Raw genomic sequence first — 25,426 nt, 5'->3', positions numbered from 1 at the left:
TACTCTGCAAAATGTGCGAACATAACTGATCTTAGAGTTCATCTCTATCATGGAGGGAACTACTGGGAACAACTCAAGATTATCATTTTTTGTTGGAGCAGCATAACCGATGGATAGAGAGGCTTATATATGGGGGAAATTCCCTGCAAGGCCCTCAAACAAATAGCGCTTCCTTCTATGGCCCTGCAAAATTGCAACTTCCTTATTTGACCCTGATTTCATTTTTCTTCTCTTCCATGGCCCTGCCGTTACATCTGCAGTTAACTCTCAATATCTGTTGTTTGTGCGCCAGGGGTACTATTGTCTTTTCACAGTCACTTAACTGGGAGTTAACTGCAGATGTAACGGCAGGGCCATGGAAGAGAAGGAAAATGAAATCAGGGTCAAATAAGGAAGTTGCAATTTTGCAGGAACATAGAAGGAAGCGTGATTTGTTTGAGGGCCTTGCAGGGAATTTGCTCTTGTATATTCCAATCTCGCTGTTTGCATTCAGTCAGCTGACTGTATTTTGAATTCTCTATAAAAGTGAGTTAAAATCTGAATTGAATCTTATTGACATATGACACTTTATTAAATGTCCTCTACACTTGCATAAATTTGATGTAAACAAATGCAGAACGTTACAGGAATGGATGCATAGAATTGAAGCATCATATACATCTTCAGTTATTTCAGGAAAGTGACCACCTGCAAGGCCGCAATCATCTTGCTCATTTTCAGCTCTAGTTATTCTCTGCTGCTGCAAATTACTGTGGAGTTGTTTCTACTCCTCCATGTTCCACCACCATACTGGTATGAATCTCTGATAGCATGCATCTCAGTGGTTGCATCCTGTATCAGTGTTCGCTCTCTAGGTTGTTTTCTTGAGCAGGATATCCCAAGGGTAATGACATGGCCCAAACAATTCTCCATTCTTTTTCTTGTACTGTTGTCGTAGGTGTCTGTGTGCAGCCACATTGTTGTATCCGCTATCTCCCAGATTTTATCAGGAAGAGCATCCTTTGAGTATCTATGCAGATCCAATGAACCTGTGAACATATCATCTGTTGGGCTCCTTCCACTAAACATCTCAAGCAGAAGTATTCCTAGGCTATAAACATCACCAAGAGTTGTGATGGAAGTACCTTCACTGTACTCTATAATTGTGCAAAAGGAAAAAAACATCAATCAGCATGCCATATTTATACAAGGACTAGGAATAATGAATAAATGCCAAAACACAAAAATTTTAGTTACCACTTACCAGGGGCAACATAACCAATGGAGCCTCTTATTCCAATTGTGCTATTGGAATTTTGTAGAGTTCTACTTGCACCATCTGGAAGGATTCTAGATATGCCAAAATCTCCAACTCGGGCACTCATGTCTTCTGCAATAAGGATGTTGCTTGGCTTGAGATCACAGTGGACAATGGGTGGCTGACAGTGATTATGAAGGTATTCCAAAGCTTCCATGATATCGACAGCGATATCCAGCCTTTGTGCTAGGCTGAGAGTATTCTCAAGAGTGGGCATGTCAGATTTTTTATGGAGCCAAGAATGCAAGCTACCATTCGACATGAACTCAAAAACCAATGCCTTGAACTCTTGACCTTGTTTATTGATGCTTGAGCAGCAGGTGATGATCTTTACGAGACATCGGTGGCGCACCCTTCTCAATGCCTCACATTCAGCTATGAAACTTTTAGTAGAGCCAGACTGTTCAAGATTTAAAACCTTTACAGCCACAACAGTTCCCACACCTTGCAAAGCACATTTATAGACTGCCCCAAAGCTTCCTTTACCAAGCAAATTTGCTTCAGAGAATCCATCGGTTCCATTTTCTAATGCATGATAAGAAATTCTTTCGTATTGTTCATCAACTATTGGTGGTTGGAACGGGCTCTTCTTCTTCTTATAGATCATGCGAATGAGTGCAGTAATCATGGCTAATAATAAGAGTGTACTAGTTGTTGCTAGAGCTATTGTAAGGCACCTCATTTGGCGTCTTCTGTTCTGTTTAGCAGAATCTATCTTGCATGGAGCTAAATGAAGCTGGGGTATTCCTCCACAAAGCTTGTAATTTCCAGTGATTGACAGCTTTGTAAAATTTCTGAAAATCCCCTCTTTTGGCACTTCCCCTTGCAGGTTGTTGAAGGACAAATCTAATTTTGATAATAATGTCAAACTCTGTAAAACTGCAGGGATTGGCCCTGACAGTTTGTTGTGTGCTAGAGTCAACTGTTGCAGGCCATGAATATTTCCAATGGCGTCAGGAATAGTACCAGATAACTCATTCATGGACAAGATGAGTGCAACCAGACCCTTGTTTAGAGATCGGGGTATGCTTCCATTGAATAAGTTATTGTCCAACCAAAGTTCTTGCAGAACAATGCACCCCCCAATATTTTCAGGTACAGGGCCAGACAATTTGTTTCCTGATAGAACCATGGAGTTAAGATTCCCTAAGTTACCAACTTCAGAGGGAAGGGGTCCGGATAGTGAATTATATGCCAAGTTTATGTAAAAAGAAGAAGAAAGGGGTACTTTGAAAATCTCTCTAGAAATTGAACCATTCAGGTGGTTCATTGATAAATCAAGGGAAAGTATACTCTTTAAATTTCCTATGCTTGCTGGAATTGATCCCTCCAGATTGCTATTTTTTGCATGAAGGATAGCTAGCTTTGAGAGATTTCCAATAGACGAAGGGATTTGGCCTGACAGGTTAGTGTGGTCCAAATAAAGCCAAGTCAAGTTTCCTAGCTTGCCAATGCTATCTGGAATTCTTCCGGAAATAGAAGTATTCCCAGCATAAAGGATTTGAAGGCCCACCAGATTGCCGATGGCTGAGGGAAAGCTTCCCCAAATCCCAGTGGTGTCAAAGCGGAGAGTTTGCAGGGTTGTTGAGAGATTCACTATTGAGCTTGGTATGTGCCCAGTGAAAGCAGGGTTGCCGGAGATAACTAATAGTCGGAGCTGGCTGCAGTTTGACAAAGAAGTGATAAATTCCCATCCCTCCTGATCGTTAGCTTCTAACTTATTCTCGCTCAAGAATAGATCTAGCGAGGTACATATCCACTGAAGCTATTTTGTGAGAGGTAAAGTTCCTGGAGTGATGTGATGTTGGCGAGTGAAGCAGGGATATGCCCAGTGAACTGGTTCGCCGAAAAACCAAGGAATCGCATACTTGGGAACCTACTTCCAATATCAGTAGCAATGCTGCCGGTGAGCATGTTGTGGTGAATCGGCATCATTTCCATCGAAGACAAGTTGTATAGGGAGGCAGGGAGATCACCAGAGAGATTGTTGTAGGCGAGCCCAAGATACCATAGATCCTTGAGAACGCCAAGGTTATACGTGATAGTACCCTCAAGTTGGTTGAACGCGAGACCCAGAACTCTCAATGATGATAAGTTGCCCAGCGACGCTGGGATGGAACCGGTGAGGCTGTTGTTCACTAGGTACAAAGTTCTAAGCCTTGTCAATTTGTTGCCAAACTCAGAAGGCACATTCCCACTGAGATTGTTGAAGCTGATGACCATGATGATCAGACTGGTGCAAAAGCTCAAGTTGGTGGGGATCGAGCCAGAAAAGGCATTGTGGCTCAAGCTGAAGGTACGGAGGTGGCCAAGGCGACCGAGGCTCGCGGGGATGTTCCCGCTGAGCCCATTGGAGCTCAAGTTAAGAGCCCTTAAGGATGATAAGTTACCGATGGCAGGCGAGAGGACGCCGGTGAGCCCATGAAATTGTAGTCTCAGCGCCACCACTCGACGGTGCCTTCCCTGGCATCTCACTCCCTCCCAGTTGCAGTATCCACCATAGGTGCTCCTATTCCAGGAAGTGAGCGCGTCCCTATTGCCGCCGACTGCTGCCGCCTTGAAGGCCAGCAGCGCCGCCTCTTCATCAGCGTCGGTGGCCGGGAGCATGGAGAAGAACATGGAGACTGTTAGCAAGAGCAGGAGCAAGCACGCCGAGCGCATTGCCATGCTGGTTGCTTTGGTGGTATGCTTCGGGGATTTGATGGGCGGCGATTGGTGTACAATTGAATATGTGTAAGTACATGCAGGCTGCTAGCTGGTGCTATTTATAGAAGAAGCGGATCACGTTACCATGTGCCGTTGTGACATGTACATATGTGGTTGCCAAAATAAGTGTTTTGAATGCCAGCGTTCACTATCCAGTGGCCTTGACTTTCAGGTTAATACTGAGAGTTCAGGATTAGAGCCCAGCCAAATCAGCAACCAATAATGTCGTGCTCGTGCGCCAGAGAGCACCCTGAGTGCGACAACCGCGTCTACGACCTCCACATAAAACAGGGGATAATTCATGTCATACAGGTAGGTACAAGAAACGTGTCACCTCCAGCCCGGGATTCTTATCACTCTACTTTGTTTCCATCTGGTCTCTAGTGCCAGGTGGTAGCCAGTTTCTATCTATCCCATCTAGACCGCAATGGTGCTTGATGCCACCTCGTGTGGAAAATTTCTTGCACCCGTAGAAACTTTCTTGGCACTGCTACTGTATTTACCTGACGTGCGTTGCGGCCTGCGGCGTGTCAAGATGACCACGCGTCCAAACCTCCTGGGTGGGGAACTCGGGATTGCGCAGGGCACGACTAAAAAAATCGTCTGCAACAGCAGCAAGGTCCTCGCGCTTGGTCTGCCCAACATTATTCGGCATTTAGTTTAGCAAGCAATCGCATCAGCCATTTGCGAGAGCTAACGAAGATCAGACAGAATGAAGGACATGCGCAAGGAACGGTCCGTCGTCCCAACTCTTCAGCCGCTGATTCGGAGATGGTGTCGCTCAGGGCACCATTCCACTGAGTTCCTCCTGCCCGTGAGAAAAAGAAGGTCTAGGCATCAGCTTCAGCCTGGAGAGCAGATGGGCGGCCAAAATGGAATGCTCGCACCGCCATCAGTTTCCAGGAGGACCCTGCCATGGCCTTATTTCTCCTCGAGCAACTCCTGGAGCAGAACACCGTCCTGGAAGAATGTGGCTTGGGCCTAACAGTGCAGAAAACGATCGCGTTTCAGACTTTCAGCCCGCTCGCTCGCTACTGCGGCCTACTCTCTCTTTCTTGTGGGAAATCTGAGCGGACCATGAATAATTTGTAGGCCCAAGTCGTCTGTAGGAGGAGGCCCCGAAACCTATGAAAATTTCCTATCCAACTTCCGATGTCTGAGATTCATGCATGAGGTCTGTTGGATCCATCATCTTCCTCCTCCGCCTCGCTCGTTTCTCCCTCCTCTGCTGTCGTTCCGCACACGCCGCCGCTTGCTCCTCCGGCGTCCTCCACTCGTGCCGCCCTTCGCCGTCACCACAGTTCGCCTCGCCGCCGCACCAGGAACCCGTTTTTAGGGTTTGGGGGTTGTCGGGAGATTCCGCTCCGGTCGGGTCTAAAGGGAGCTCCGGGGTGGATGGTCGGCCCAGGCGGTAGTGGTGGGCGCGGGGCGGTGAGGCAAAGCAAGCGCGCCGCTGGCGGGGCGGTGGAGGATATCCGGTGGGTAAGGTCGGGGCGGGGGCGGATTCGGCGGCGGAACGCCGCTGAAGACGGAGGGAAAGCCGGCGGGGCGGGAGAGAGGTTGAAGATGACGTTGATACGGCGGCGTGTGCATACGCATGCTTTGGAAAGGAATTTTGGGCTGCAATGGGTGGTGCGATGGGTCGCTTTCCCATCTTCCGTTCGATGGATAAAGCCCCCCGGAGGAGGCAGCTGCGGCTGTCGGCGGCGAAGCGACACCCCGGAGCACAGCACTCGGGATCAGCATAGCATACAATTTTCCCCCTCCCCCGCGTCGCTCTCCGGCCGACTCGGGGGGAGACCGTCGTACCGCCGCCTGCCTCTCTCCAGGACGCCTCCGGTGGCCGCCGCCGCCGCTGGCGTCCGTCCGGGCGGCGGCGGCGGCCTGCCGCTGACCCGAAGCCGGCTCAGCTCGCCTCCTCTCCCTCCCTTCTTCCTCCATCCGCCTCCATTCCCCCGACCTTCAAGCTTCAAGCCTAGGCACTGAGGCTCCACCACCGGCCGCCAGGGCCGGATCCGGCGAGGAGGAGGCCGGATCCGGGGTCCGCCGGGTCGGATCTGGCAACCCCTGGCCGGTTTCGCCTGCCTCCCCCATCTCCGGCCGACCCTGCTTCCTCCGGTGGTGCGGGTGGCCGTGGGGGTGCGGCTGTGCTAGCGCTCGCCTCCCCGGGCCGGATCGGTGTCGGCTCTGCCTGCGGCGCGCTCGGTTGGGCGGGGGCGCCGCCGCCGCCGCTCGCCCAGGTCTCGTCCTCGCCGGGCCCCCACCTCCGGCCGGTCCTGCTCGGCCACCGCTCGGGTGGTTCGTGTGGCCGGGTGGCCGCTGCCGCCGCTCGGCCCGGGTCGAGGGCTGCCCCACCGGTGGCTCGGGTGGTTGGTGACCGCAACGCCGCGTGGGCCCGCTGCGCCTAGTGCTGTCGTCTCGCGTGGGGTTGGTGGCCGTCCGCCGGGGGGGTGGGGGGTGCCGGCCGGAGGGATCTTCTGCGCTGCGGTATCCTTCGGCCTTCGCAATTGGGTAGGGAACGAGGTGAAAGCCTAGGTTCTGTTAGCGGGCCAATGATGGCGGCACCTGTCATACGCTGTTTACCTTCTTTGCCTCTCTTCCTTCTGGTCAGCTTTCCGAGTGAAACGGTGCGTGTGGCGTCGCTCCTCTCTGGAGGCATCATCTTGGAAGCTCTACTAGTGGTGGTCATCTACTCTTCTCGGAGAGTTTCCACTTCTACATCTGCTTTCACTCATATGTATCGTCCAGGTTGTATTGGTCATCGTCTAGCGGATGCTTTGCCACCTTTGTATCGCTGGCGGATACTTTGCCGCCATTCTACTTTTACGGATGCTTTGTCGCCGTCGTTGTGTTGGTGATCGCTTCGGGCGGATGTTTTGCCACCTTGGTGGGTCGGGTGGATGCTTTGCCACCTTTATTATGTTGTCGATCTTTGCATCCTTGGCGTTGTGGTATCTTTTAGCAGATTCAGTTGTGGTAGGTTTGTGGATTCGTCTGTGTCTCCCTCCGTCTTTCTTGATGTTCTTGTTTGGTGTATGGATCGCCTTGTCACTTACTTGGTGGTGCTCTGTTTCCGCCTTAATAGCATCTGCCTATTAAGGTTTATAATGGTTGTATTACTTTTCTCTTAATGAATACATGCTCAGGCACCTTCTTGAAAAAAAAAGCGGCACCCCAATAGGGCGAGAACCAAAACTGAGTTCAACATCTGGAGATATTCGATGAGCACATGCACTGAGAGCGCACCTCGTATGTTCTGAACCCATTGCCGCCTCAGGATGCTCGGGGCGGAGAACTGGCTGCACCAAAGGCGGCGTGGCCTCAGCTTTGTTCTGCGGATGCGCGTTTCGCTGCTGTTTACAATTCTGAATAAATATTTAGCAAGTTAAAATCTTCTCGATTTTGCATTAGTTACAGGGGCGATTCGACCAGACGAGGAACACATGGACATTACTTTCAAACAAAATTTCTTTACTCTCTTTCTCGGTGAAAGAGATGAAACTTTCAAAACCTTGAACGAAAACTCACTACTGTATTCTTTTCCATGCCGGTGATGATGGTGCCATGGACATCGTTTTTCTTTTTGGAGGTGTTACCGTGAAGATCTCAACCTACGGAGATAGATCCAGATGAGAACCAAAGAACCGACGCACTGGTTCGGACGGCGCAGCATCTTAATGTTGCTTTGCTCTTGAGGCGTCGTCTTAGAGTCTTTGATAACGACACCTTGATCAGTTTGGAGCAATGGCGGTGCCTGATCTGATTGCGTAGTAGAGATCGACTCAGTTTGGTGATCAGATAGAATAGGATCGTCGACGATTTTTACATCAAGAGTTTCTAAGAAAACCGTTGATGTGAGATTTTTGTTGATGCTTGAAGACCAAACCAAGGTTGAAGGAATGACGTAGAAGAAGTTCGAAGCTTAGCCTTTCATACTTTCTTTCTTACTTCTTCATTTCTTGTCTTTTGTGTCCCTCGGTTGAAGGTTTGGAGTCTAAATACTCGTGTAAGCTTATGGCTTTGTGGCCAGACGTTGTCCTTTATGGTCGTAGACATTCACTTGTGAATATTTAAGATCGGAATTTTTTTTAAGGACATGGATAATTTACAGCAGGCGTAATATTAGCTTCTCGTATGGCTATATTATTTTCAAAATAAATTAACTTGTCATGTCATAGCACAGAAAAATAAATTAACATGTCATGTCGCAGCACGTTTCTATTTTTGGCAAAAATTGCTAATGTTGTTTTTATAACGTGTGGTCCCAACTGCTTTCCAAAAGATACCGGTGATGTGCTATGCCTGCGAAGGAGAGTAAAAAAAGAAGTACATGCATGCATGGAGAGAAAAGAAGATCAATGACGTCAACACATGCACTTGATTTTGAAAATTAAAAATTTTTAGTTTTAAAATCGAGTATCCAAATCAAAATTCAAATATACCATTTCGCTTGTTTCAGCTAAATTGAACACATATCAAAGAAAGGCGATCAAAGAGTTTTAAAATAAGATCTTACATCAATATATTTTAGTAATATTTTCTAGTGTGAGAAAATGCTTTTTAGTATATTATAATTTGCTTACCACATTCAAAAAAGTTGCTTATAATTTTATAAAAGATTGCTTCAAACATCTTTTATGAATTAACCAGATATTTATGATGATATTGCGAAGATAAATTGGATGGTATGGTCATAGAAAAGGGTAATCAATTGTGTTGTGGTAGATGGATGTTTCGTTAAGGCTAGATCATTTTGGCAAACCAATTGAGCATTTTAACTAATTTGCTTTAGCATTTTTATATTCTAAATAAGCAAATTATGTCTCTTTAAAAAATATTGTCAAAGCATATACAAATAGAATCTTATTTTGAAAGTATTGGTGAAAGAAACATAACTGTGAAATCGGAATTTGAGTTTGATGTCTAATTCAAGAACTACAACTTTTAAAAATTTTAATATTAGTTGCATGTGTTGACGTGAGCGATGAAAAGATTTAAATATATATATATATTTAGTCCGTATAAAATGGAGCAGCGCTGCCGTAAAACATCTACGGCCGGCCAACCTGAAATCTCTACCTTCCTTTAATTAAAAAAATATTCGATAGGAAGAGTAAAACTTTTATACAACATAAAAAGGGACAAAAGGGACTTTCGATATTATTGATTGCGTTCCTCTGAGGTACACATGCAAATGGATTCTCAAATTTGTTAATCAACATAGTAATCATAATACAATATCAGAAACGATTACAGCAGAGGGCTAGACAGAGCCTCGGCGAGAACAGCAGATCAGAAACACGTGACGCCTACAACAGAAATCGCGATCTTGTCCTTGTTGAAGCCGCCGGCTTCCACTCCCACCTTCACGAGCTTGGCGCGGCGATCGTCGTCGGAGTCCGCCGCAGCCGCCCGCTTCTTGTTCCTGGCCTCCTCCGCGGCGTCATCCGCGGCCGCCATGTCGAGCAGATGGCCCACCTGCTCTGCGGCAGCGGCCAGCCCCGGGACGTGCTCCTCGAGCAGCGTCAGGGCGCCGGGGCCGCCGGCCTCCAGCGCGGCCGCCATCTCCCGCAGCTCCCGCGCGGACCGCGCCGCCAGGTACCGGGTGACGGGGTCGGGCGGGGGGGGTCCCGGAGACGAGCGACGCGGCGTGGATGGCGTCCTCCAGGCCAACGGGCTCGCCGTCGCCCCTGGGGCGGCGCCGGCGGCGGCCGGCGAGGCCTACGCGGAGCTCGCGGCCACGCAGGTCGTGGCCGCTGAGGTTGCGGCAGGCGCTGCGCGCTGTCTCGTCGTCGGGGTACTCCACGAAGGCGTAACCCCTGCGCCTGCCGGTGGCGGGGTCGGCGGCGACCCGCAGGGAGCGGACGGGGCCGATGAGCTCGCAGGCGTCGCGGAGCTCCTTCTCGGAGGCGTGGAAGGGGATGTTGCCGACGAAAACGACGCGGCTGCAGCGGCAGTTGGCGGCGGCGGCCGCCAGGGACGTGGACGTGGACATGGTGCTGTCCATGCGTGGATCGATCGAAAGACACGGCAATGGATGGTGCGAGCGGGGAAGAGAGGAGCGCGCACCCTCGGTTATAAAGCCGGCAATTCGACGTGAGGTCGGAGTACGATTCCGACCAGTACGCCGGTAATGGATTACGTCAGCGGTCAGCCGCTCAAACCGCCTCTTCCGCAGCCCATCACCACCGACCCGACCCGACCCAAACCAGCCCAGCAATCCAGTGTCTATTCTCCGGGAAAAAAAATTCCGGTTGCTGTCTCCGGAATGATGCCTCCGAATTTTTTTTTATTCAGAGTTCAGCTTTGTGATCGTGATTTTCTTGATCTCTTCTCCCTCCTGCCCCCAACGGAGCAATCAAGTCTAGTTTTGTTTTGAGTAAATTAGTTCCTTGATCTCAAAAAAGCTGCTCTTAGTTTCTTGGCCTGTTTTTGATTGAACTTGTTTACTTGGCCACAAAATGAATTCGTTTGGTTCTTAACCCTTCCGTCCATACCGTGTGCAGCTCCGTGAGCGGAGCGTGCAAAAACATTAAAATACCTCTCACGTTTCTCTTTTCCTGTACCCAAACGCGATTCCAATCCCATGGGGATTTGGGCGCCGGCTACTTCACAGGCCTCCACGGGCGACGGTGATGGCCGGCTCCAATGAGGCCCCATCGGCGGATCCACCTGTGCCAGCGCTGGATCCACTGTATCCGCGGCAGAGCTGGGCGGCCTAGCTGGTGCCGGTGCTGGCCGCTGGCTGCGCCATTCAGGGCGCTGCGGGCGTGGCGCCAAGGCCGGCGCCCCGACCGGCCACCGACCGGCCACGCCCGAGATCCTCAAACCCCTGCCAGACGCGCGCGCCACGCGGCCGTTGATTCCCGACAGTCGGGCTGCGACCCGCCAGCGAAGCCACGCCCCTGCCGCGGTCGTTGCCCGGCTTGCCCATACTGCCCGGCCGCCCCAGCACCTCCTCCCCTCCCTCGCGCACCTATAAAAGGCCGAGCTTGACCATTCGGCCGCCGCTCGCCATTGCCGAGCTCGCCGTCAGAGCTTGCGCCGAGCCACCTCCTCCGGCCTCCCTCCGCCCCAACCAACCCTCTAGCTAGCTTGCCTTGCACCTCCTGAAGCCCACCGGCTTCACCCGGCCGAAACCTCACTGCCGCACGCCGCCGCCGCCGAGCTTCGGCTCACGCCGGTGAGCCCCTTCCAGCCACTCCTGACCCCAACCAAGCCCCTTCTTAGGTAGCTCATGTCCCCCTCGTACTCCCCCACCTCCTTCCCCTCGCCGTCGGCGAGCCCCCTCGCCGAATTCCGATGAGAAACCACCCAGCTCCGCCCAAATGCCACATTGCGAGCACTGAAATATTTTTAAGGTCCTTTATGCAAAACCCGAGGGCCTCTCTATAAGGTTTAGTTTCAAATCTTGAAATCAAAACAGGTAACTTAGACATCTCCTATACGTGTGCACTTTTTCATGCATGACCTGAACCATGTTTCATCCTTTGATTCAAAATTATTGTGTATATGTGCACTTCGATTGCAATTGTGGATTTATATGCAATTCAAATGGTCAGTGTGATGTCATGTGCAAATCTATATGAAAATAATAATTTCATGCTTCAAAAATTTTAACTTATTTTGGTAGATTAATGATAATACGCAGCCTAAAATGCTTGTAGGTCTTTCCTGTACGCTGCTGCTGCATTCCATTTAGCGTCATTCCATTTAGCGCGAGGATAAAAACGTTATTTCATATTGCTATTAACATTGTTAGCCCTTCAAACTAACGGAAGGGCCAAGAATCCAAATAAATTTTGTTTTGAGGCCAAGGAAGCAAGTTCAATCGAAAAGGGGCCAAAAAGCTAAAAGCAACTCTTTTTTGTCAAGAAACTAATTTACTCTTTTGTTTTAAGCTGAAAGTTGAAGCCCCGCCGGACGGGGACGGAACAGCAGGCTGGCCCGCTAGCGCGTGAGTCTCTGCCTGTCTGGCCCGTCCGGTCGTTATCAGCTTACCCGTTACGATTTCCTACTGGATGCTGAGCCGCACGATGAGTACCCTTGTTTGCAGAGGTTGGTTGGGTTGGGCCAAGTTGCTGTGTGATTTACAACTTGATCCAATCGCTTAGTTGGGTTGGGTTTCCTCTAGCGGGGCCACAAGCCCATCTAATGTTTGGTTTTGGACTTGGAGTTTCTAAGCCCAATCTCGACCTACTACATGCTCCCTCCATTTTAAATTGCAGTTCATTTTGATAAACTAAAATATATAAATTTTGCTATGTATATAGACATAATATATATAGATGCATAGCGAAATCTATATATCTAGATTTATCAAAACAATCTACAATTTGAAACGGCGGGAGTATATTTTGAAGGACAGGAAAGTCAACGTATCCCCTCAAAAAAGTTGGAAAGTCAACACAAAAATGGGCTCCATTCTATTGTCTCTATCATCCCCCCCCCCTCCCATGTACACCCACCCACCCCAACAGAACAGAGGGCAAAACTTAAGCCTTAATAAAGAAGCGAAAGAAATCATGCAAGCAACAAACTCAATTTATTATTTTCCACGAGTTCACACTATATGTCGCAGATATTGTTGTTTATTAGCACATCAGGCACGTGGCTAGTTCAGACAAGAAAAAGATTGCTTGAGAAGATAATACTAGGGACGGGACAAGGCAGGTAGCAGCTGGATCGTTTTCCTGCTCGTGCACGGCGGCTGCAAAAGTCCACCGGCCAGGCGACGACCAACCGCTGCGTGCCTGCGTGAGGACGACGAGCTAAACACCACGTGGGCACACAAAATGGAAGCTCTTGCTAGTACAATATTCTAATATGATTCTGGAAATGCTAGTGAAAGTGAAAGCGTCAAACTACTGCACGCGTTATATGTAATGATGGTTAGGCAGTTTTGATTCCCAGGGACAAGCGCAAGCTCAATCATGAAAGTTTTCTCCTGTCCCTCTCAGGTAAAGAATGAAAGAAAGCTACGGCAACCTACCCAAACAAAATATAGGCAAAAAGTCGCTGTGATGGTTGCGGTACCTGGAGTTCGTTTTCGTTGAACGAGGTCTAACATGCCAATCCATGCGTCCTATGATCTGCGCTCACAATTTGTTCAGACATTCGATCCAGAGGCACTGTCATCAGCCCCCCCATGATACGCATTCACAGTTTCAGACATCTGAGCTTGAACTTGTGTTACATTAGATTCTAGAAAGTGCTGCTGCCACACGCAGGTACACAAGTGTGCATCCGATTCCGTGGAGTGCGTATCAGTAGTACAGGAAGCTGAAACAGCACGTAGAACAGAAGAGCACCGGCCGTTTCGTTCTAAGAGCTGGGGAAAAAAAAACAAAAAGCAGTCTGCTTGCTTTGCTCCTACATATGCACAACTGCGAAACCAGCTTCCCTTCCATATGGATCAGCGGCCGGCTTACGGTCCGTCCCCTGCTACCGCGCTCCGTGTGCGTCCTGACCTCGACTAGCTAGCTACGCTAACAATATAGCAGATCTCCCTCGGCAGCACCGTCGCCGGTGATCTTCGTTCAGGTGGTTCGCCCGTCAGACGAGGAGCATCAGGTCGTGCAGCCTCTCGGAGACCCTGGTGGCGTCGAGCCCGATCCGGGGGCTGAGCGCCTGCGAGTGGATGGTGTAGAAGATCTTGTCCCCCACGACGGAGAAGCTGGCGCTGACGACCTCGGCGCCCTCCTCCTCCAGCGCCGTGATCACCTCGTGCAGCTTGAACGGCCGCCCGGCCGCGCTGATGAGCACCACGTCCAGCGTCGCCCCGTCCTGGCACCGCACCTCGACCACCGGCATGCGCACGGCGGCCGCGGCGCCGGAACCCGCGGCGGCGGCGCCCACCTTGCCGCCGCCTTCCTTCCTCCGCTTGAGCGACTCGATCCGCTCCTTGAGCTGCTTGATGTACGCCGCCGCGCTGTCCAGCTGATCCAGCTGCGTCGCCGCGTCCTGCAAACACCACAACGTTTCGCCGTCAGCGTCGGAACAGTGATCTGTCGGTGGACGGATCAGTATTAGCACCAGCATTATCCGTCACTTTTTCCCCAAATGGAGGTTAACATCTGTTCTAAATGGCGTAACATGTGGGCGCTAAACTATCATCGAAGGAGACGCCATGTCAGGGCCCGGTTACAGCTCATCTGACAGAGACTCTAGTTTTCCCTCGCGCGCATGGGGGGCGCCCCGATCGGTAGGTGGCTTGGAAGCTCTGAATTATTGGGGAGTTGAGGTGAGAGGTGAAGCCCGGAGCCCACAGACAAAAGTGAATTGTGGTGGGGTTGAGCCCGGAGCCATTTTGCCGGCTGAAGAATCGTTGGAAAAAATCCATTCTACTAGTGGTGTGGCACTCGCTAGAGAATTAGTGGAGTGGAGTTATTATTATCCGATGGAATCATCCGGCGATGTGATAGTACTCGGGTTTTGTTTCTCTATTGCCCCACGAGGTCGCCCCGAATCCGGCACGTGCCTATAAACTAAGGAACGTGACGCGTGACCCCTGAGCAACCGCGTCGCTGTCACGGGCAGGGCGGGCCACCGAGGGAGGGAAGGACAGGACTCGGAGAGCCCAAGCCCAATGAATCCGTGGCAGTTTGGCACGTGGGTGAATGAGCAGAGAGAGCTCAGTGTTGGAGGTGAGTGGGGCTAGTATTCTGTGTGTTCTTTTCAGAAGAAACGTGACGAACTGCAGCGGCAGCTCGGGCCTGGGGTCGATTGGATGCCCGGCCGGTCCCGGCGGGGCATGAAACCAGGCAGGAATAATAACAAAATCATCGGACAACTCCACGCCTCCACCGATCCGATCCAATCTGATCAAATCAAATCGGTGTGGCGATCACTGATGCAGCACTGCTGCTTTACAATATTCGAGCAGACAATGTCTCCAGCGGTGCCCTCTAAATTGTTCTCTACCCTATATATACCCTATATATACTCTAAATTGTTCTCCAGCATCGTTCTCTAAATGGTCCTCTAAAAAATGGTCCTCTAAAAAAGAGAACGCTACAGGTTTTCTCTATATAGAGAGATTCTCTCTCTTCTTCTCTATTTTTTTTACGTTTTAAACACTGAATTAAATAAAAATAAAATATGTCCATAGCATTTGAGGTATGATAAATACGTACGTACAAAAATTTAGAACAAAATGCGTTTCTAATATATGGTTTAATGTATAGAGAACGAGATTCAGATAACGTTGTTGGAGAGAAATGAGATATAGAAAGGAGAATCTTATAGAGAATTCTGTAAATGAAGGATATAGAGAAGGATACAGAGAACGATGGTTGGAGATAGCCTTAACAGTCAGTCCCTGTCCATGCCCCTTTTCACCCTTTTGTTTTACACGTAGGCTATGATTTGTGTAGTAAATGTTTTCTGCTTGCTGCCAAAAAAAAACCTGGCTACTGCAGTTTATTAGAACCACGGATACGAATGACTGTCTTATTTTTTACTTGCGAAAGATTGGTACTCGAGTTGGGATTCAACGACTAGTAAACTTCAGGGGGGCACCGATTGCGACATGCCGAGAATTAACTGAATGTGCGGACGTGAGGTGAACAAGGACGTTTTACTGTGCACTCGTTCTTCAACCCTGTTCTCAGTTACTGTACTTAGTATTTTTGTCCCGAAAACAAGCCACCGTCAGTAACTGATGTATACTCCAGTGTTTCTCCTTTTCACCTTCCCATTTCTAACGCAGATTTAGTATTGTTAAGCAATTGGCTTCTTGTTATTATCCATTTTCTCTTTTAGTAGTTTTGGCAAACTGGATAGATGCTTGCAGAGCTGCGAAATGAGACTAGTTCTAAATCTGGGAGGGACATGAGGAATCGAGGACGCCATTACTGCAGAAATCTGCTGGCCCGGACGGGGCCGAGAGAAGAGGGGAGGAGCGAGGAGGAATCGAGGCAGCAGAGGAGGCTCACCTTGTTGGGGTTGGACGCGGACGCCGCCGCCTCCGAGAGCAGGGACGCGTGCCTGGCGGCGGGCGGTATGAGGGAGGAGAGCTTGAGGCAGAGGCCCTTCATGTGCAGCCGCCGGTTCTTCTCCACGTCCTTCCTCTCCAGCTTACACCCGCCGCTGCTGTGCGTGTTCCCCTCCCCCGCGGCCGTCGCGCCGGCCGAGCTGCCCCCGCTGCTCTGCCTCCGGCTCTTCATCTGTCGCCGCGCAGCCTGGGCTCTGGAGACAGGGATTCGGCTATGGAACGGAAGGCGATGGATGCGATGAGGTCCAAGAGCTCAGCGCAGCGGACTATAGAGGCTGGAGTTGGTTGCGTTGGTAAGCAGTTGCGAGGCTTCGCTTTGGTGGGAGCCCCGGCGCGGGTGGCTGCTCATTTATACAGGGGGCGGAGCCGATGGATGAGGGGGAAGCGGGGCATGGACGGAGGAAGGAGACGACGGCCTCCCGAGACAATCCACGCCGTCCACCGGCTCGCGGACGGGCGGATGGGCGTGGCGGTCAACCCGGCGGGAGGTGTGCGCGTTTTCGTGTGGGCCCCCCGGCGGGGAGGCAGCGCTACTGCTGCACTGCCGCACGTTGTGATGCTACGTGTGCGCGTGTTGCTTTCCGCTTCCCCTTTCTTTTTCGTCGAGAAAGCTACATGTTACCCATGTAATTTGTACCTCTGTCTCACTTAATTTTTTGGCCGTCGGATATTTTTTCTGAAAATTACCACGATCTCTGCTTTCCTCTCCGCGCTCAGTTTTGTTGCTGTGTGTCTAACTTGTAGGGTCGCTCTACTGTTTGTATTTTGGTTCACGCGCCGCTTCCTTTTTCTCCCTCGTTATCCCTGGCGAACAGTTCCAACGCCTCATTTCGCTTTCCCGTTCACTCTCGTCCAGGTGAGGCGATTCTAGGGTTCATCCCGATCTCTTTCTTCTTCTAATAGATTTGGTTGCTTTGCGCTCTAATCTTTGTGTGCTCGCTGTCCTATTCTTGGTTCTCTTGTTCTCTGTGTGATTTTTCGATGCTTTTCTGATCTTTTTCGAGCTAAGCTCTTATCATTTTGTTCTTCGATTTCGGCCATTTCCAATCAATTTCAAGTGTTGCTCAACGAGATTTGTGGTTCCATTTAGGGTCTCCTAGTCAATTTGTAGCCCTGCTCATGGAGATTCGTTAATTCGATTTCGCTAATTCGATTTCAGACCTTTCTAGTTGTTTTCGAGCGCTTCGCTTGTCGATTCGTGGTTGGATCCAGGGGCACTTCACTCAATTTCGAGCGCTGCTTATGGAGATTTGTGGTTCCATTTTGGATCTCCTAGTCGATTTGTAGCCTGCTCATGAAGATTTGTTGTTCGATTTTCGGGCCTTTCCAGTTGTTTTTGAGCATTTCGCTTGTCGTTTCCTAGTTGAATTTAGGGCATTTCACTCGATTTTGAGCGTTGCTCATGGTGATTCGTGGTTCCATTTAGGGTCATTACGGTCGATTTTGAGTGTTGCCTATGTAATTTTTTGGTTCGACTTTGCTTTTCCTACGGCTTGTGTGCTCTTTTTTTTCTGATTTTAGATTGTATGCAGTCGTTGCTGCAGTTGATTTTTGTTTTGAATTTATGTCTTAAATTGTTGTTGGTTTTCTAGGGTTTTGGTTTCTGTGTGGTGTTACATGTCCAGTTCGTGTATTCTATCGCGTATAATTATCATGTTTTAGATATTATTCATTTTTAGCTTTCTCTTCATTTAGAATCTAGGGTTTTGTGTCTCATATTCCTATCTGTTTAGGTTTAGATTTTCTCATATCTGCTTGATGTTATTTTAGTTGTCTGATTCTTCTACTCCTGTAGTTTGTGTTTATTTCTTCTACTAATATCTAGTGATCATAATTTTATTTGTTGTAGCTTGTTTTGTTAATGTGATACTAAGTATATATTAGTTACAGTTTATTGATGTTCCAATGTCCTGTTTAATTTCTTGTTTACATTTAGATTATTTGATCTTGTTTTTAGGTTTTTCGTCAACTCAGGTTTACATTCTGATCTATTTGTTCTCCATTTCTATTGCTTTAGAACTTAATCTATCCTTTTCATCTAGTATGCTATCTTTGATAGCGTCACAATATGCATTGTCTTATCTGTTACTGTCATACTGCCATACTAGTATATTATCTAGCTTATGTTCTAATTTGTTTATTCTCCTTATCTATTGTATTAGATGTTAATCTATCCTTTTTATGTAGTATAATATTTTCCAGAACGTCACAATATGCATTGTCTTACCTGTTAGCTTAATCTATAATTTTTATATTAATAATTTTGTCAGTTTAGATTATTGCATCATTATTCTTTTATTTTTTATTTATTAGTTCGTACCTTATTGAATCTGTGTTCAAATTGAGTCAGGTTTTCTGATTATTTTTGTTACTTTGAAACTTAACTGCTTATTTATTGCACTAACTGAATTATCTTTTTTTCTTATTGAATATGGACTATCTTCATTGTGTTAACTTTTTGTAGATGGCAAGGAAGAGATTTAAGAAATTTGTTGACCTTGATAGGATAGAGGATTCTTATGGTGTGGGCCTCAAAGATATGTCTGTTTCTCTGTCTAACCGTGAGAGCAATGGATTTGATGATTCTGAAGTAAGTCTTTTTTTTCCCTTTATTTGCAGTTCTTATGTACATTATGGCTTTAGAATTTTCTTTTTTATTCTTTTATTTTTAATCCAATGTTGTTTGGATTTTGTTTGTTTTTTTTTATCATAGATTTAATGTTCATGTGATCTTGAAAGTATCCAAGTTGCTGCCTATAAAGAAGTTTTGAAAAATTTAAGTTTCTTATTTATCTCATTCAAATTTCTTATATTTTTCTTTGCAATTTGAAATTCTATTCAGACTTATTTTGCTAATTTATTTGTTTCTCAGTACGATGAATTGAAGGTATTGAAGAGGAAGCTTGCAAAGACTATAAGTCTTGAGGTATTTTTTTAAAATCCTAGTCAATGTTGTGGTTCTTTCTTATTTTTAGTTTATTATTTCTAATCAATCATTTTTTACTCTATTTTCGCTTTGGTAGGAGCTAAAGAAACATAACTTTGTTAGAAGATCTAAAGAAGTTTTTACTAGATTTTCTATCTCAAGATTCTCATCTATTTTGGATGCTCTTACACCTGATAACCGCAAAGTTATTGATAATTGTGGATTGGGTTCTCTTATGTTGTTCCAAAAGTGTTATGTGCCTAACAAGTTTATGAAGTGGGTTGCTAAGCTAGTCAATTATAGATCGGCTGATATAGTTGTAGATGGGAAAGTCATCTCTCTTACGAAAGAATCTGTTCATTTAGTTCTCGGCCTCCCAATAGGTGATAAAGCTTTCCCTTCTAATTCTGCTGGTGGAAAATCTATTATCTTGTCAATATTTGATAAACAGTCCATCCCTTTAGTCACTTTTTTTGCCAAAAAATTATCAAGAATGAAACCAAGTATGATAAAGAATTGATGACCTGTTTCAATCTAGTTGCTAGGAACAGTTTCCTCTGCCCTAATTCTTCAATTATTCCAAGCTACAAATGCTTTGGAAACTTTTAGAACCTTAATAATATGAAACAATCTGAAACAGTATGATTGGTGTGGTTATATTTTGATTTAGCTGCCTGGTGGTACTTTTGGTGGTTGCTTGTACTACCTTGCCGTAATTTTTCTTAAATCCTTTTTATTTTTTATATAAATTTCTTCTATTTTTTATTCCAATTTTATTTGATTACACATTCATGAGTTTAATGTTCTTTCCTATTTTATAAATTCATTTTTTAGGTTATGTATTTAGACTTTGTTAATTTTGGGTTCGTCAAGTCTTAGACTCTATACCGCGTATTAGTGTTTAGAAAGATGGAATGATGCAGACTTATGCTGATTTTGATATGAAGTCACTTGGTTGTTATGGGTATTACCCCTTACATGATGTATCTCATACATGCTATTCTACGGGAACAATAATTTTTTCAAATCTTGTTGGGAGCAGACCTTCTCCTTTTAATGCTGAGCGTGTTTTCGCTTCTTTAGTAGCTAAAAAGCTAGCTATCAAGATTGCAATGCTAATATTATCTCACTCCAGCATCTGCAAAATCTAACTGAACTGTCTTCACGACTTCATGCCTCAACTTGGAAGTCTAGCTACCTATTCGTCTCTACATCTGACAATAGATCTATCTCACTCTGTTCAAGCAGTCGAGTTTCTAAGGTATATTTTCTTATATCTCTATTGATTGTGTTTATTCCTTAATTTCCTTCTTATATCTTTATGGTTCTGATTCTTTATGCAGTTACTTTCAATTCTATTGTCAACTTGTCTTATTAATTTGTTATCTATTTTTTCGGGTATATGAACATTGAACGGTGCATTTCTTTATATATTTTTATTTACATTATCATCATACTTACATGACATGAATTTATGCATTATCATTTCGGAATGTATATACTGTCATTTTGTTTTAGCCACATTGTTCTTTTTCTTACCATGCACTGCACTGAAATATTTTGCTTTGTGTGGGTTATCTTTTTATCCTTTTATAAGTCTAGTATGCCTTTGCTGTGGATAATATATTTTTTCTTTTAGCATTTGAGGTTCATTTACAATTCTCTTTCTTTGAGTATGGATCCTCATTTCACTCAGAAGTTAGATGAATTTTCTAGGTGCAAGCTTCCTGATTCTTTGAAGGAAAATATTTGTAAGCTAATTTATAGTTACTGCTTTAACTATGGAGTGTCAGTTAATCTAGATGTGAATCATATTAGTTCCATGTCTGATGCGATGAAGTCTATTTTCTGCAAGCTCTTGAAGCATGCTTATGCTATCGATTCTCGCACTGAAAAGTTGATCTTGGATCTTATCAAGCTCATTGCTAATGTCTGTGAAGATGATGGTTTTGGTTCTAATCCTGGTAATATATCTTCTGGTCAGCATACTAATATTCATAGAGATGATGAAGAATTTCATACTTCTGGTTCATGTAGGAATCAAAATCTTGGCAATAAAGGTGTTGCTCCTTTTCTATAGCTTTATTTTTTCCTTCCTTTTATGTCATGTTTTATTTTTTTTATTAATTTTTTATCGGATGGTTAAACAAATTGGGTATTGGCTGCCTCTGTTTCACTCGTTTTTGTCTTATTGTATTTTGAGTGATTTGATTGCCCGAATCACTTGAGTGAGTTGATACTTCAAATCACTCAAGTGAGCAATAGATGGACCCTTCTTTTTCTGTGTTTTTTTCGCCCCGAGGGAGATGGAGCCTGGAGTGATGGATCTCGGCGTTCCCACTGGGAAGTCATTGCCGGACGGGGAGGTGGGGAACTGGAGCATTGATGAGAGCCATGATGAGCAGCTGAAACCGCAGTTCAGAGAAGACAGGCGGTTTGCTTTTCAAAAAAAAGAGAGAAGACCGGCGGTTTCACGTGCTGACTAAGGTTTTTTTATTCTTTCAGACAGATGATTGCAGACTGTGGAGCCAAGTGAGAGGGGGTGAAGGTCACCAAGTGCTCTAAACATGTAGCTAGCACCTCTCTTACCCCAATCTACTGTATCAAATTGAAAAAAATTGCACAAGAAAAAAGACAAGCAAACAAACAGATCATCGTCAGCCTCAGCAGTTCTTCTCTAGTTTTAAATTCAGATGGCCCTCTTGGTTTATTACTCTATATGTACCCTGGCTATAGGAGTGTTTGGATCCCAGCTACTAAAGTTTAGTCCCATCATCGGATGTTTGGATACCAATTAAAAATATTAAATATAGACTAGTTACAAAATCAATTGCATAAGTGGAGACTAATTCGCGAGATGGATCCATTAAACCTAATTAGACTATAATTTGGCAATGTTGTGCTACAGTAAACATATGCTAATTATGGGCTAATTAGTATCAATAGGTTTATCTTGATAATTAGCCGTGACTTGTACAATTAACTTTTATTTAATCTATCTAACCGGTATTAAAAGAGAGGACCTAGGATGCAAACGGGGCTGTATGTTCCTCTCCAACCCCCTGTACGTGTCCGTCACGCTCAGCGCCCGTGCGAATTAGTGCCATTAGTGCTTGTTTAATGTGCTATTATCTTGCTGCTTTTGTGTCATCTCAGCAGCCATCCCGAGTCTGGAGTAACAATAGCTAGGTAGACAAGCTATCAGCTGACAAAAGAGATTCATCACGTTCGGTTGGGGGCAAGTTGGCGAAGCCCACTATATTAGAATTTAGAAACAGTCAAGAGATGGGTCCATATCGAAGTTCCTAGCTAGTGGAATCCAAAATGACAGTGAGGACTCCACCTCTGCGCATATGTTCTTCCTTACTCACCTTTTCTTTCTTCCCTTTTTCTATTTCGCTCGGAGGGTGATGATTTGCATGCTCGAACTATAAATACCCATCTGTCTGATTTGACGTGTGATGCATTATGTATATGATCTTGAGCTTGATTGGCCTTTCTTGAAGCTCACAAAGTTTGTAATCCTACACGTACGTAGTCGACTTGGGAAAAGAAAATTGTAGCAAAACGAATGGAGTGCGTGGCTTAGCTTTTCGTCTAGAAGCTTGCGTGGATACGCGTACGGAACGCTGGCACGGCTACAAGTCAGAGACGACATGGCTTAATATTTTGGGATTCATCATGGAGCTCATCATCAAGTGACGCGTTTGCAACGCCCGACGGACCGCGTGGATGCGAGTCATGGTCCAAGTAACAGCGTGCCACGTACATACAGGTATTAAAAGCGGCCACTGTTATGCTGAGGGACCGACCAGGTATGCTATGCTGTGGTCCGTGGATGCCTTTGACTTTGGGTGGGAGGAGAGGAGAACAAACCGAGCATCATACGACTCAGTAAACGACAAATTTTTGTAGCATCGATGACCCGTGGGCGTAGAAGCTCAAATAGTCGCGCCCGATTCTTGCATCCACACTTTGCTCTCTTTTCCTTTTTGAGCGACACGACTGTTTTGACACAGCTGAGACAGGGAGCACGGCCAAGTTTTCGGCTAACAAGCGCCGGCCGGACCAGGTCCTTTAATAAAATATATTCCTATATATTTTGGGCAATTACTCAGTTATGTTACTGTGCAATAATTTAAATCTTTAGATCTAAATGTAACTCAATCAACCTGTTAAAATTGTGTTCCTTGTATACCTAGGGAGCATTTATACTAAGTGGACTCACATAGACCAACGGCGGATCGAGAAAATTTTAGAAACCTGGACATTCGATTAAGCAATAAATTGTGCTTAACTTTTATAATATGATGGCTACTAACTATATGGGCCTAATGAAACCAAACATAGAGGAGCTCGGGCACAGGCCCAAGGTCACCCGAATATAGTTACAGAGGACCTCCTGAAATAGTCGTCGAGTTTAAAAAATCTTCGCAACTTAAATATCAGGAATGTTGCATACCTCAAATCTTCGTACCGTGCAAAACACCCCTCGAGACCGGTTTAAAGCGGTTTTGACTTTGGTCATCGTCCACATCAACCTTCTCGCCCACGTCATCGTGCCCTCACTTGCGTAACTGCTCTTGAGGAAAGGTGCTGGTTGACCTGCCGCTCCCTCTCCTCCCGCCGTCGTCGCTCACCTCACTGCTGCTCACCGTCATCACCTCCATATCCTCCCTCCCGCACTTCCGCCACATCCACGCAACTGTCTCCCCCCTCAGCTGGCTCGGGTTTAATCAATCCGGACGGCCTTCTTCTTCTCCTTTCCATTTTCTCCCTCTCATTCTTTTCCTGCTCGCAAAAGCTACCTGAGCAGTACCGCCGCCGACCACAAATCCGAGCACACACCTCCACCAAAATAAAATCACCGCCTCGCGAACCTTCCCCACCTACCTAGCTTCCTTCCCCACTTTCTTTTGCCCTGATACGTGGCCTCCATTGCCAGGGATTAAAGATCCCGCGGCTGCCATTGTTGTCCGAAGCCCGAGCTCCGCCCCTCGTTGCCGAGCATCACCTTCCCGACCTCGTTCCTCCCAACAAACTGAAAGAATCAAGCTCCTAACGTTCGTGCTTTTGCGTTCCCTCCGTGTTTGCAGCCATAGCGGCCGGAATGCGGCCCTTGCCGCTCAACCGCGTAGTCGGGCGCCGCAGCCGACTTCTGTATGTCCCTACGCCGTGAAAGCTCGCCCACGTGTGTGCCCTCAAGAGCAGTCACGCAGGTAAGGGCGCGACGACGTGGGCCAGCAGGCTTACGTGGATGGCGATTAGAGTCAAAACCACTTTAAAGCGGTAGGAGGGCGTTTGCCTGGTACGAAGACGTGAGGTATGCAATATTCCTGGTATTTGAGTTACGGAGTTTTTTAAACTCGGTGACTATTTGAGATTTGAGGGGATAAAACGGACTTTACTCTATTTTTTAACTGAAATATAGTTACAATATTTAATAAGTACGAGATCATGAAAGAACATTTCAAGGCAAACCTAAAAGATATGGTTTTATGTTTCCCTACTGAATATTTAAATGTTGGTGATGGTCAAAATTGTAGTCAGGTATTATAATCGAGAGAGTACTCTAATGCAGCTAGGATTCCCAACAACATCAGTCAGTGAAATAAAAGATAATAACGGATTCATGCTTCAGGCCAGGATCCAGCTGATCGACAACTCAGAGACGTGTCCGCCCAAGCGGTAGACATCTGCTCCTCGACGACTTAGGTAACAATAATTAATTTTTCCATGTTCAAAATGTGTCCGGTGACGGTTGAGATAGATAGGTTAGGTTACTCTGAGACCGTTCAGACCGCAGCCCTTCTTCTATTATTGCGTGGTGCAACGGGACAAGTAAACTGATTGTTTTAGGTGGGATGCCATGCAACTATCGCTATGCATGCCACCGGCTCGGCAGGTGCACGTGACATAAACATACGTGGCGTGTTAATTTATTCGCACGCTTTTGCTGGCTGTTGGCACCTCCTTTTGCTTATGTTACGCAAACGGACACCTGGCCAGCCTACACATGTAAAGTATATCTTTCTAGTACATTATATGTATAGATAATATAAAGGTCAATTATCATGCCATCTGATGACGTGGTGAAAAGGCCACATGGTAATATGAAATGGAGGGTGCACAAGAGCAGCCGCAGGTGCTGTTAATAATGGGCAATGGCGACATATATATATATATATATATATATATATATATATATATATATATATATATATATATATATATTCTTGAGGTAGTAAAGTCGTAAAGATGGTGATATATATATATATATATATATATATATATATATATATGCTGCTACAGTATCAGGTAAAGTCGTAAAGATGCAATATAGATAGGTGCTGGAAAAGGAGGTAGTAATAAATATGAGGTAGATGGTGATCAGCTCCTATTTAAAAATTATGGTGACTGATTAGATTAGGGCCTTATTAGCCAGTAACAACTAACAACTGACAAGTTAACATGGGGAGTACAGAATACAGACTACGTATGT

At 46.3% G+C, this 25,426-nt stretch overlaps 1 protein-coding gene and 2 pseudogenes across 1 annotated transcript; all 3 read right to left on the bottom strand.

Annotated features, from left to right (window-relative positions):
* Window positions 1-582: 582 nt before the first annotated feature.
* Window positions 583-4,045, bottom strand: LOC112895400 (annotated as a pseudogene).
* Window positions 4,046-9,198: 5,153 nt separating this feature from the next.
* Window positions 9,199-10,091, bottom strand: LOC112895256 (annotated as a pseudogene).
* Window positions 10,092-13,179: 3,088 nt separating this feature from the next.
* LOC112895916 (transcription factor bHLH168-like) lies at window positions 13,180-16,329 on the bottom strand. Its single transcript, XM_025963919.1, has 2 exons — window positions 15,940-16,329; window positions 13,180-13,966 (listed from the first exon to the last, which is right to left on the bottom strand). The coding sequence occupies exons 1-2, from the start codon at window positions 16,168-16,170 to the stop codon at window positions 13,559-13,561; spliced, it is 639 nt and encodes a 212-aa protein (XP_025819704.1). The 5' UTR covers window positions 16,171-16,329; the 3' UTR covers window positions 13,180-13,558.
* Between the last annotated feature and the right edge of the window lie 9,097 nt (window positions 16,330-25,426).

This window comes from Panicum hallii, chromosome 5, assembly GCF_002211085.1.
Source record: "Panicum hallii strain FIL2 chromosome 5, PHallii_v3.1, whole genome shotgun sequence".
Taxonomy (NCBI): Eukaryota; Viridiplantae; Streptophyta; class Magnoliopsida; order Poales; family Poaceae; genus Panicum; species Panicum hallii.
This window is presented reverse-complemented; position numbering and strand designations above follow the sequence as displayed.